Source organism: Bactrocera tryoni, chromosome 2 (assembly GCF_016617805.1).
Source record: "Bactrocera tryoni isolate S06 chromosome 2, CSIRO_BtryS06_freeze2, whole genome shotgun sequence".
Taxonomy (NCBI): Eukaryota; Metazoa; Arthropoda; class Insecta; order Diptera; family Tephritidae; genus Bactrocera; species Bactrocera tryoni.
Genome location: NC_052500.1, coordinates 69,166,996 through 69,180,191, shown reverse-complemented (window position 1 = coordinate 69,180,191; position 13,196 = coordinate 69,166,996). Strand labels below are relative to the sequence as shown.

The 13,196-nt window shown below is 37.1% G+C and overlaps 2 protein-coding genes across 3 annotated transcripts in view; one reads left to right on the top strand and one right to left on the bottom strand.

Moving 5' to 3' along the window:
• LOC120768110 (semaphorin-1A) overlaps positions 1-13,196 on the top strand; it is a 490,487-nt gene that overhangs the window by 237,207 nt on the left and 240,084 nt on the right. The gene's annotated exons all lie outside the window — the stretch shown is intronic.
• LOC120768111 (larval serum protein 1 beta chain-like) lies at positions 2,529-5,310 on the bottom strand. Its single transcript, XM_040094658.1, has 2 exons — positions 5,092-5,310; positions 2,529-4,706 (listed from the first exon to the last, which is right to left on the bottom strand). The coding sequence occupies exons 1-2, from the start codon at positions 5,308-5,310 to the stop codon at positions 2,610-2,612; spliced, it is 2,316 nt and encodes a 771-aa protein (XP_039950592.1). The 3' UTR covers positions 2,529-2,609.

The window sequence follows — 13,196 nt, the reverse complement described above, 5'->3', positions numbered from 1 at the left end:
GTTGATTTTTAAAGGAAGCTGGTTTTTTTTATTAGTTTTTGTAATTTTTTTATTTTCTATCATAAGAAATTTTCTAGATAACTTATGTAAGAGTTACTGAAGACGTTATTAACAGTTTTATCGAAAATTGTATAACTTTTATGGCAATATGCCATATTTTTAACCCTTGTAGGCTACTAGACCTTTAATATAGGGTACATAAGTTCAAAGTCGTATGATAAACAATATTTAAGAAGTCCTCAATTGACCATAAAACTGGTAAATTGTGATACCAGCAGGTACTTCCAAGCAAAGCAGAAAACGGAGCCATCAGTAATACATAGTATTAGGTATATCTCAGTTGGTATAACCTCTATTAGGAATTCATCACTCTGTCAGATTGAGAGATAATTGCGAATCTCCGGGTCAATAAATTATTTAACTCATAGTCCACCTTGCATACCAAACTCAGCGGTGATTTTATGGAGTTCCATAGTTAACACTGTTTAGAGATGACATTTAAAATGATTTTCATGTTTCTGTTTAGTTAGATCGAGTTAAGACCAATAATTCGGTGGTATTTATTGACATGAAGGGTTGACTGACTTTATTATTGCCTTAAAAATTGGCTCCTGGACCATGCTAAGGCTAAATTCAGTTTTCCATGCACTTCCTATAAGCCTTGACTAGTGTGGCTTTTAGGGCCTTTCGTTAATGAGTTTTGATGTCTTCAATGTACTCATGCCGCTTTCCTCGAAACCGATTTTCAGTAACGAAAACAGAAAAAAATCACAAGTAAGCAAATCTGGCGAATATGGTGACTATGAGACGACTCTCGTTTTGTGTTTGACCAAAAAGTCAGTCAGAATCATGCTAAAAAATGACGGTGCTTTATCATGATGAAAACACAATGAATATTCTGCTCACAAATCCTGTCCTTTATGACGAATTCCTTCACGTAGATGCACCAAAACCGCCGAGTGGTATTCCTGTTGACTGTTTTACCCCGTTATCCATCTTAAACTAAGCCTTGGTAATTAAAGAAAATTAATTATTTGAGTTTTGACCGACTTCAGCTAAGTTTAGGGTATCATTAATTTTTATTACCAGATGTTTGAGTATGGATTTGAATGGATCCCTCTATCATCACGATCCCAATTTATCTCCCATAGTTAATGTCAAAATCAATCTTTTGGGCTGCCAGTTCAATAATCAAGATAGAATCTGTTTCAGTAGTGTCAAATATTCAATTTTTGGCTGGAATATTGAGAGCTTATACTACTTTTCCTGATTTGGCATCACTAATTTCTCAACAAATTCAAGAACTTATTGCGTATACAAAGAAATTTATTCATTATATCTATAAAGCCATAAATAGCGGTTAAGGCATCATAAACATCTGAAAGCTACTTCAAGATTAAACATTGATTTCATTTAGAGAGTAGTGGTGTTGATTGCTGCTTCTATATTTGTTTATACCAATGCATGAGACTTATGCTAGTTGTTTGTTCGATACGCTATTCTCCTAAATTTAGCGAATCAAGGTATCACAAGCACCAAAATGTGAAGATAGACTGTGTAAAAATTTAATGGTGTAATACCACTAATTTGTGCATCACTGTTTTATTATACCAATCTATGAGACTTATGCCAGTTGTTTGTTCGATGCACTATTCCTCAAGGGTTGTCGTAAAAAGGTGTAACAAATATCGTAATAAATATCTGAACAGCAGCAAAGCTATGATTTGGAGAGAGAATATTTGGAAATATCATTACTACGCTATACCACCTTTTCTCATCTAACACTGTTTAATTATGTCCATCTGCGAAACTTAATTGAAACCAGTTCACTGTTCGATGTATTCGCAATCTTGCTCTTAAATACTAATAATATTTTTTCACTATTCGGCTATACCATTTTACTAGATTTATACCAGTTGTTTGTTCGATTCATTATTTTTCAAAGTGTGGAAAATCTATATATCACAAAGGTATGAAACGAAAAAACGTTACGCATTGATGAAAGAGTATGTGGAAAAGTCATTACAGTGCTATAACCGTGCCCACTCGTGTATAACTGTGTGAATTGGCAATATGGGGGACCAAAACCAGTAGATTGTTCGCTACGCTCCAAACTGTGCTAAATCGAAATTGCTATAAAATACTTATAATATTTTATTATACCAGTTTATGAGACTTATACCAGTTGTTTGTTCGATACGATATTCTTCAAAGTGTAGCAAATCAAGATATCACTAGTATTAGTGAAAGTTTATATGCAAATCTTTGAGACTTATGCCAGTTGGTGGTTAGATTCGCTTGAAAATTTTTTTAATGATAATTAGCAAGTAAAAAGCTGGAACTATGTTAAAGTGGAAGTCAATTGCCTAAAAAAATTGGTCTAACTAAGTTATAACTTTCAAATTTGATATAATTTCGAACCAAATACTCTATTCTCATTTTAAGAAGTCCTTGATAGATTGTTTTTGTAAAACACTTTTGTAAAAGATAAACTTACGAAAACATCCCAAAAGAAAATATTAAAAAGATTCGCTACAGACAATGCCATACATATATTTCTACAGTACTTACTCAGTCCTTTACATTTCAAAGTTTTTACACAAAATTATTCAATTCGAGTAATCAAAGCTGCCGAAATTGGCATAATTATGTTCCTGATATTTCTCCAATCTATCCTCATGGTACACCTTAACGTTCCTTATAAACATATTTGGCACAAAGAACTCAACTTCGTCGATCGGGCGATCGAAAGGATAGTTCAGTGGCATATCATCAATATAGCGTTTACCCGAACCGATGCCACCAGCGAACGAAGTATGCTCATAACTAGGATAGTGCTCATGTGCGCCATTATATGGAGCCACAAAGAAGAACAGCTGCATTGGGAAACCCTTGGCCCAACCACGCGGCAATAGCAGACGATCAGGGAAGCCATTATGAGGCTGCGTGGCATTCACAACAAATTGCTGTTTACCTTCGTAAGCGAGCATTACCGACTTGTACAGCGCGGTGTACGTGCTGCGCTCCCCAATGGTCCAATAGAAGTCGTCTGAGTTGCGTTGAATTTTATTCTCACCAGCGGCGAGCTGGTAAATGAACTCATCAATTTCAATGAAATTCTCACGATTTTGTGCCAAAGATAAGACGCGTCTATTTGAGTCAAATTTGGGACCAAGGAAGGCGCGTATCACAACCTTTTGCGGCTTATCAGCCGTGATGATGTAATCCATGGTAAATGGCTTGTGATTGAGACGCTGTTGACGGGCCAACAACATTTTATTCCAAACATATTGACCATCGTCGAACACCATTTTGTCATTCAGCAAAGTGCTCACATCAAAATCGCTGTAATCGAAGTAGGTCAACAGCTCACTCACTTGCACATCCATTACGCTAACGCCAGGCAACAGCAAATCGGTTTTCGTGTATGCCGGTAGCAACGAGCTAAATTTATACAACACCTGATAGAAGCGTTTGTAGTAACTGTATGTGAACGGATCGCGGAACATGGTTTCGTAATTAATGAAAATATGTGGCAACACATGCAAAGCATTGGGCTCAGCGCCAGTAAAATACATATGCGAGAGCACACGCCAATAGATTTCGTAGTGTGAATCAAATAAATCAGCATTACCTTCCAACAGATTTGCCATAACCTCAATTGACTCGGGTTTACGCAAATCAATCACAGTGCCATTGCCGGTGGTGATGTGACCCTGCTCGAGCAGTACCGTCACACGTCGGTAGTAGAACATGAAACGGTTGAATTGATCGAAATTCGTATAATGCTTGGGATCGAAATCGTTCTCCCTAAAACCGAACTTGATGCCGTTATAACTGTTCAATTGCGGCTGATAGCCCTCCTCGTAAGTGATACCCGAAGAGTATTCAGGTATTTCGCCGAGTTCTTGCGTTAAACGCTCCCAATAGTAACGCGCCAACATCGTCTGCATATTATGCGCCCAGTACTCACCGCGTCGCTCCGACGCAAAGTCATATTGGCTGCTGTTCAAGAAGTAAGCATAATCCATATGCGCGTAGTACCAATAGGCATTCCACTCCACATCCTCGGTGAAGTAGGATAATTTCGACTGTTCGTTGTACCATTCCACATTGCGTGTATAATCTGTGGGCATAAAGTAAATGTGTGTGTCCTTAAGTATATCCGCGTTTACCGACGAAACGCCAGTTAGCACCTGCGCGCCATCTACCGCATACCAGTGCTCAGCCAAGCCCATCATCTTCCACCATTGCCAGGTCTTCCAATCTTTAGTGTAAATATGTGCGTGTGTGCTATAAGCTTCCTTATTATCCTGATACAGGTAGTCCTTGTACTCCTTCTCGTACATAATCTGCTTGCTCCACACATCGTAATCGAATCTTTGCGCTTCGTATACCAATTTACTGGTGAAAAAGTGTTGTGGCAACATTTCGTAGATGGTTGGCAATATTAGGCCTTCGCTGTCGTCACGATGTATGATCGCCAAGTTGAGCGCATACACGAACATGCCTTCGCTGACGTGCACACGCGCCCAGCTGGCAACGCGCATGAACGTCTCAAAGTCCTTGGCGTAGTAGAAGTGATTGAAGAGACCCAACGCTTGCATTATGTGCGATTTCACCAAAGCGCCAAAGAATTCACCACGTGGTAGTATGTAGCCTGCCTTGTAGGCGCCGACAAATTTCTCCATGTAGTAGTCATATTGCTGGAGGTGGGTTAAAAAAAAAATTTTAAAATTTGTGAGTGGAAAAAAATAAAAATAAAATAAATAAAAAATAAACCAAAAAATTAAAAAAAAAAATAAAATAAAAAATAAAATTAAAAAGACAAGTAAACAATTGTAAAAATATTTAAGAAAAAAAGTTAAAACGCCGGGTATTTGCAGTACCAAAAGCGCCTGAGCCACTTAATGAACCTGCTTCCCTCCCCAGTGACCCTCCAAATGCACATTGTAGAACGAACTCTAGTATTCACCCGCGTTCCTGGCAACCTTTAGATGTCTATTACTCCTGATAATGTAGTACACACCACAACAGCATTCTCAAGCCCGCCCAACTTTTTAAATCCCACCCACTCTGCGCACAACTCACCATATAATCCGTTTTCTCGAAATGGAAGTCCTTAGCATATTTGAGATACTCTTCGAACAACAGTGGGTTTTCAATGCGATGCACTATTTCGAGCAGAAATTTTTGTTTTTCTAAGAATACCTTATCGGCATATTTCATCTGCTGTGTTGGCTCTAAGATTTGTCCAGCTACGAGCACGCAGCCCACAATGCTGACGAAGCAAGCTAAGGCACAGCGCATTTCGTCGGCCTTTCACGAAATTACTATTCAGTTCTAAGCGCTTTGCAGTGTCTTTTATAGCGTTTTACAGTTGCATATTTTGTAGATTCGCATAAATATTATATTGCACTTAATTTTTTTCACTAAATTATATTCTTTTTGTCATTAACCCGGGTGTGACCCCAGCGCTTATGCGACGGTTTGCACGCAGCATAATACTAAATGATAAGCGGCAGCGAATTATGGCGGAGAATGCGCCTATTCTTGTTATTTTATTATTTTTATCAACAAGCATGTCTAAGGTTTCACTAAAAACATATAAAAATATTGAAGACTGATAAGCATTTGCAATAGATGCGCTCACTTTCACCTGCCGCAGTTTAAAAATACACATATTTTTTCTCTTTAATTTTATTTTGAAATAGAATACGTATACAGAAAGAAAGTAAAACGTTCGACATAATCAAATTGAATATTTCTTATAAGAGTATGGTACAGCTATGTTTATACAAAAAACATTGTAAAATTGTCAATTTATTGCTCTAGGTTAGGTCACAATTGAAAATAAAAGCTATACTCATAAAAAAGTGTCTATAAATAAGTTTAAACCTATGTGACCTACTTCGTCATTCACAGTCCATCATTATACATTCTTTATTTTTCATTGGTTGTGTTTTTTTTACGTGGCGGGTCCCAAACGCAGCGCCCTGCGGAGGGGATGTTTCACCTTCTCACTAAAGCTCGCCTTAAAGCGAATGTTTTTAGGCTACCTAGAGGATACTTGATGAAAGACCGGAAGTCGTGACCTACTTGAGCCATATGCAAAAGAATCGTTTCTGGCCACTCCCAAGTAAAAGGCGATCAGAGAACTTTCCACACTTGCGTGAACCTTTACACATGACTCCATCCTCCATTATAAATGTCAAATGAAGCCTTTACGCTCATTTCTAATAAATAAATTGTACTGGTACTAGTACATGATCTTGCATATTGTGAGTGGACAAAGACATACATAACTAGACTCATTTTCCTCAACATCTTCCTAATTTCATAACGATTCTCTTCATAACAAACTCTCTTCCCTTTCATGACCCGAGTAAAAGAACTGAAACTTAATAAATGGTAGTAAAGCCTTGAAAAACTTCATATATTTTGTGAATCAACATGGTGGCCAATTACATCAATTATTCCCAAACAGGAGGCGACGTGAACAAAGGATTTTTGTTTTTTCGATTACAACTATTTAAAAAAAACGTCACGAAATTTTCGTTTTTATTTAAAAATGTCTGCCAAAAATCCAATTTTCTTTTTGTTTTCCTTCGTCCAAGTTCTAAGTTAAAATTTTTACTAAAATACCTGTTTTTATCCGAGGAAACCCATCGTACAGTCTCAAGAGAGCTAAGGCGGGTTTGAAATGTATACATATAGTTATGCAAACCTGTCAATATGACGGACAAAAAAATATATCTGTTAACGTTGCCTACATTTCCGCGCGGAGATATTTTTATTCCGAAATTCGGTAGATAAAGTGCATTTTAGAGGCATTTGTATTTACAAATTACGAAAAATTACAATTTATTATAAAATCATATATGTCATATACAACAACATATAACATACATACATATATGCAGCATAACATTTTCGGCATCCGTTGTCATAAATAGTCAATATATAACCACTTTATAACTAAACTTCCAATTTTGTTTAAATATGACTGGTTATAAAACCCATTAATAAAATGGGTTGTCAAAAAAGTCTTGCGGTATTTTTATTGAATTTTTTTTTTTTATTGAAATTGAAATGAATTTTTGATGACTCATGCTCAGCTCTTGACCGATGCTACGCCTGCTACTATGCCGGTCTCTTTCGAACAATTCAGCGATTTTATCGCAATTTTCGACGACAGGCCTTCCGGAGCGTGGCGCATCTTCGACCACCTCTACACCAGAACGAAAACGTTGAAACCATCGTTGTGCGGTGGAAATGGAAACTGTATCGGGTCCATAAATTGCACAAATTTTATTGGCGGCTTGTGATGCATTTTCGCTTTTATCGAAGTAGTACCGTAAAATATGCCGTATTTTCTCTTTATTTTGCTCCATGTTTGCGACGCTATAACTCACGAACCACTTAAAAGAAACGACAATCAATCAAACACGTGTTAGTGCATGAAATGAGCTTTCCAAAAAGGTATAGCATGACCTGATGCGACGAATTAAACTAGAACTACGCGCTTTCAGCGCCAACTAGCGAAAATACCGCAAGACTTTTTTGACAACCTAATATATCGTTTACGTGGTGTTACATTATTTTTGCATTTTAGGTGACGATATGTATGTATGAAATTGATATAAAAATAAAAGCTATGTACAGGTAACAGCACGACAGTTCCTCCTTTTCAATTGCTTTGTCATAAAAGCTATATATATATGTATATACATATATAAAAATATATATACATATGTATATATATTAAAATAGTGGGCTTCTACATACAAATATAATTGTTTTTAGTATCACGTACGACAAAAGCAATTCACCACCGAAGATCAGACACTTTAACCTCTATAGACGATAAGACCTTCATAGATGATAAGACAAACTAAGTTGTGCTTTTATGTATATATTAACATATGTATATACAAAAGCTTTGTTAATCCAGATGTTCGATTACGTTAAGTTAGTTTCGACCGCCAAGTTCAGCTTTAATTAAGAAAAATAAAAAGATTAATTATTTATTATAGTAATTATTAAATGTTCGCTAGTTCAAAAAATACCATTTGTCCATAAACATCTTTTATAGTCTATATTCAAATTGAAATCATTATCAAAAAAAATAAAGCTCAAAAACCTCAAAATTTTCACCAAAGGCCAGCAAAATAATATTCTGTAGAGTGTATACGTATATTTACACTAGACCATCACTTATTTTGATAAAATTGGACCATATTTTTTAACCCACAATCGGACACTGTGGATCGCAGTAGAAAGGGACACCTGTGGGCATACAATTTAAAAGAAAAATGGGAATGGCTCTGCCCTCTAATAAGTTTAATGTATCATTAATCATTAATGCTAAAACAACCAAATTCACCCAGCTCAAAAACTATTAGGACTGCAACCGACAGTGAAAATGGATGATATCGGATGCTAACCCCGCTCATTCCCCATATAACAGTACTGTTAAAAACTACTTAAATCACGATTAAGTAATAGCTAAATACGCCAAAGACCAAAGAGAATTTTAACCCTGAGATGGTATGACACTTTTAGGCGAAAACACATACTTCAAGATCCGCCGATTCCAACCACATTTGGTATGTGGCATTCCTCTGATATTTTTATGTTACAGAGTGAAAATGTGCGTCTCCCACACAACACGATTTTAAACTACATTTGAAACTTTTATTTTTTTATGTAAGCAGGTCTGCTTCAAAGCATGGCATTTGGACCACATGATCCGTAAATTGTTGTAAATTGGGGCGTGCCGGCACGAACACAAGACAACTTAATTTATTATCTTGCGTGAAAGATGAGAAGCTCTCCTCTTTGTTTTTACAGGCTTTCCTTTGGACAGGATGTAGTAATTTTACAAAATGATGATAGCAAGTATTTTCGTTAAAATTTATTAACGAAAATTGTGTAGTACCTATACGAAGGAGAATCTTTGCCGCATTTTTCAATAAATGAAGTACAGTTTCTTATGGTATATTTGGGATATTTTTAAAGATCTCTTGTGCATGTGATTTTTGAAAACACAGAAGATCTCAGTTAGTATTTAAAACCTTTATTGTATGCGATGGTCTGTCGAGTGAAAATCCAGCAACGTTCAGGCAACGAATTACGAACTGACGTAGGAATGAGTCACGAATGAGACCTGTTCCTTTTTCGTATTATATTATTTTTTCTTTCTTGTCCATAAAAGTAATGTCTTTCTTCTCAATAAAAATCATTTTAGATTATATAGTCTCATTAAATTTACTATCCAAGCATAGACTATGCTATTTGGTAGCTGCCGTGGTACTTAAATGTGAGATGAATTTCAACAAAAAACTTTACTAAGTTTGAGATGTAGTTGCAAATTTATAAAAATTGTTATTTCAGAGAGCACGGCTTCATACTAAACATTTTAGCTTATACTCCTTCCACTTTTCCGCATTTTCTCTCTTCATCTTGTCTCTGCAATGCACTATCGCTTGCATTTGTACTTCCCGCCAAGTTATTAATATATTTATAAAACTTCATCCACAAAACTACTGCCACTGACTTATTATTGCCTTGAGCAAATATGCATTTGTTTCCCTTCAAAAATTATAACTCAGCGCGTGTCCGACAGCACTCAACCGCAAATATGTTGCAGAAAACCAGGCAATAATAAAAAATTCTTTGGAAAAATGTGTGTTTTTAGCGCCTTACGCTTCATTTTATGCAACAAAAAAACCAACATGAGAAGAAAAAACTCAAAACTCAATAAAATTAAGAAAGTTTCCCTGCCTATGTGGCTATGAACGAATGCCACATTTGTAGTTGGTGATTCGCTTTGCAACGAATCACTGCAATCGCTGACGAATGCCGCCTGCCCGCGCGTTATAACCGCATTTTAGTACTGACAAACCGTGCTAGAGCTATCTTCACACTTTTTATACCGATTTTTCTCTCTCTCTCTCTCTCTCTCTCTCTCTATCTTTCGCTATTTTTTCTTGCGATCCAGCAAATGGATTCCGCAATACTTTTAAATTACATCACTGCGATTTGTATTCTAGTGGTCAGCTGTTGGCTGCTAGGCGCTGAGATTGACGGCAAGTGAGAGCAAATTAATAGGGAGGTAATAAGTATTGACCAACCCTCTTATTAGTTTTAGAAAGAACAGAGTTATACAATCACAATATAGACGTGTCCATTTTTTTAATTTTTCAAACATACAAATCTCTGGAATATTTTGGGTTTTGATTCGGTTCTCTGCCTTCAATTTTTGATACAAACCTACTTAGATCCCTAAATGTTGAATTTAGGAATATGAACTCCTAGTTTAACATAGTTACTACAGTTGGATTAACTTTGAGAAATAAGGTCTTAACAGTTTTCTCTCTCTAACTCGCTCTCGTCATGCTTGCTCGGCTCTGTCTGCTCTGGGATATGATGTATTTTTGAAATTATGAGGCCTGGTAGCGCTCGAACCTTTTCAGAGATATAGACTTTGCAGTTCTCTCTCTCACTCTCTCTCTCGTCATTCTTGCTCGGTTTTGTAAGCTGGGGGATCCGATATGTTTTTGATATTGTGAAATTCGAATCTTTTCATGTTGTTTAAAAAATTTCTTATAGAAAATGAGTGGTCCTGGTCGAATTTTTTAAATAAATTATTTTCGCAAACTTTCTTTTCATAATATACTATTTTTTAGGTTCAACATAGATCGACTTTTCGAGATATACACTTGCCAATCGCCAATATCCCAATTTCTCTCTCGTAATCTCGATGAGTTCTTTCTCTCACACCTTCTCATTCTTCTTTCTTCGGTTCTAACAACTAGATATATGTATCTGATGTGTTTTTCGAGTTATTTTAGTATGTTTGAGATATTTTCAGAAAATGTAGAAAATGGGTCTTTCAAATAAATTGCTTTTGGTCGAGCCATAAGCAACATTTCTTCAGTTTCAAAGTATAGATAGATTTTTGGTATATATTCTTGCCAATTTTCTCTCTCACCTTGTATCTCGTACTCTCGATAAGTTCTCTCTCTCACATTCTCTCATTATTCGTGCTTCGGTTTTCTTCGATTCTAACAACTAGATGATGTATGTATGGAAAATTTTCAGTTTGTATGAATTATTATTTAGAAAGTGGGCGTGGTTGAATTTCCAAATAAATTACTTTTGGTCGAGCCGATTTTCAAAAAGTCACTTTTTTTAAAACATTCCCTATTTTGAGCTTTAATTCGGTGACCTTGATTCCGATTTCGAATAGTAACTCACTTAAGACACCGAGAAAAGTTAGTCTGCACCGAGTTTCAGAACTCTATCTTCTGTCTTAACCAAGTTGTTCCATCAAAGAACTGAAAGACTAAACTTCCTTGAAAAGTTCTTATCAGTTATTTCTCTCAACCTCAATAATTTAACTCAGTTCTATTAGCCACTTCCAAATAAACAGTTAACTTATCCATTTAAGAACCTCCGAAATGCCAACTAACCCCTAAACAAGCATGCCTGGGTACATAACTTTCGCCGACAAGTTGGTTGCAACGCCGTCAGCGCAACAACGCGCAAGAAAGTTGGTTTCATTAAATTTAATTGCGTGTTGCATTTGCGAGCGCCATAACTTCCTTGACCAACACCAATAACAGCGTACCGCAGTGAGCTGGCGTTGGCAGCGCGCTTCGAGTATCTCTACTTGTGGCACAGTTGGTGGCTGAGCTGCTATTGCTGTTGTTGTACTGGTTGGCTGGTGGCGCGCAAACTTGCGGAATTAACGTTCGTTTGGTGGCGCGTTCGTTATTGTCTTTGGCCGAGCAGTGCCGTTAGCCCGGTTGCGCTATTGTTATTTGTTGGTGGCAAACAATCAGCAGGTGCAGTCGCCAGTAAAGTGCTGCGGTTTTTATTAGTTGCGAGTTATTGCAAGTAGCAAGTAGCACGAAGCGAGTAGCAAGTTGATGTGTAAGTTTCTTGCGGCAATGTGCGCAGGGATGCAAAAAATTATGTTAATTTTCTTTAAGAAAAGTTGACGAATTTGATTTCGGGTTGTTTGTTCTACCGACGCTGCGCCACAAAGTTGCAATTATGCTTTCCAATTTCGTCAACAAAACTTGTTTATTGTTTTCGTTAAAAAAATGTTCGGTACATTTTTCAGAATTTATTGACTCGGGCAAATTTTGTGTGCAAATTGAGGTATGTTTATAGTATAATAGTTGGAAATAAGTATATTTCTAATTGTTTGACCATAAGCTTCTTTCGCATTCTAGAAAGAAATACAATTAGAAATGTAAAGTTAGTTTTCCTTGGTTGCCATCTGTTATTTAGTACATGAACACCACTTTGAGTTCTACATTTGTTTGATTTTGTAAAATATGGTAGGTTAGGTTAGAAGGCTGAGCTAGAGAGATCGCACGTGGACTGCTTTATGTAGTCCTTTTTGAAGCCTTAGAAAAGAAGAACTTCTGTGTTCGAACTTACAAATTAGCAAAAGGCTTAGTAGCCAATACAAATTTGCAGATTTCCATTCCCGCCAGTTTGGTAAGATATCAGAATGTACCCACTCCCAAGCATTTAAGTCTTGACCTCCCAAACGCGTGACTGTCTAGCAGGAAGTGTTGAGTTATTTCCATCTCATTTACTTTCATACAGCTTCTGCAGATGGCACCAATAGGGCAATGGCGTGTTAAAAGCCCCCAAACAAGGATAAGTTAGCCTTACTAAAAGTAAAGAGATCACTTGCAATCGATCTCGGGCCAAAATGCTTTACCAGTGGTGGCCCAGCGCTGCCCAAGTTCCCACGAAGCCCAGCTATCTAGTAGCAGAATACAAAAAGACGCAGGAGCACCGACCCGCTTCCATTCTACCGAAAGCGATTATACGGTACCTTTCCTTCCAAGATAACCAGCTTTACAAATTTCAGCCATTCCGCTGTGGCCTAGCCCATACCAGTCTTATTACAAAGACACTCGATGCCAATGACAACGAGGTAGGCACTCCTTAACAACTCTGAACGCACTCTTAATGAGTTTAAGACTAGTATCGAACTTGAACTATCTGTGCGGATGGTCACTTCTCTAAAGGAGGCACTCCGGAACAGTAAATGTACTGCAACCTTAATGGCTCCAACCTCGGCTTGGAGGACACTGCAATAGTCAGGAAGTCTGTAGCTGGAGTTGGTAGAGATCTTCTGACAATAAACCCCTCCACCAACCATTGCC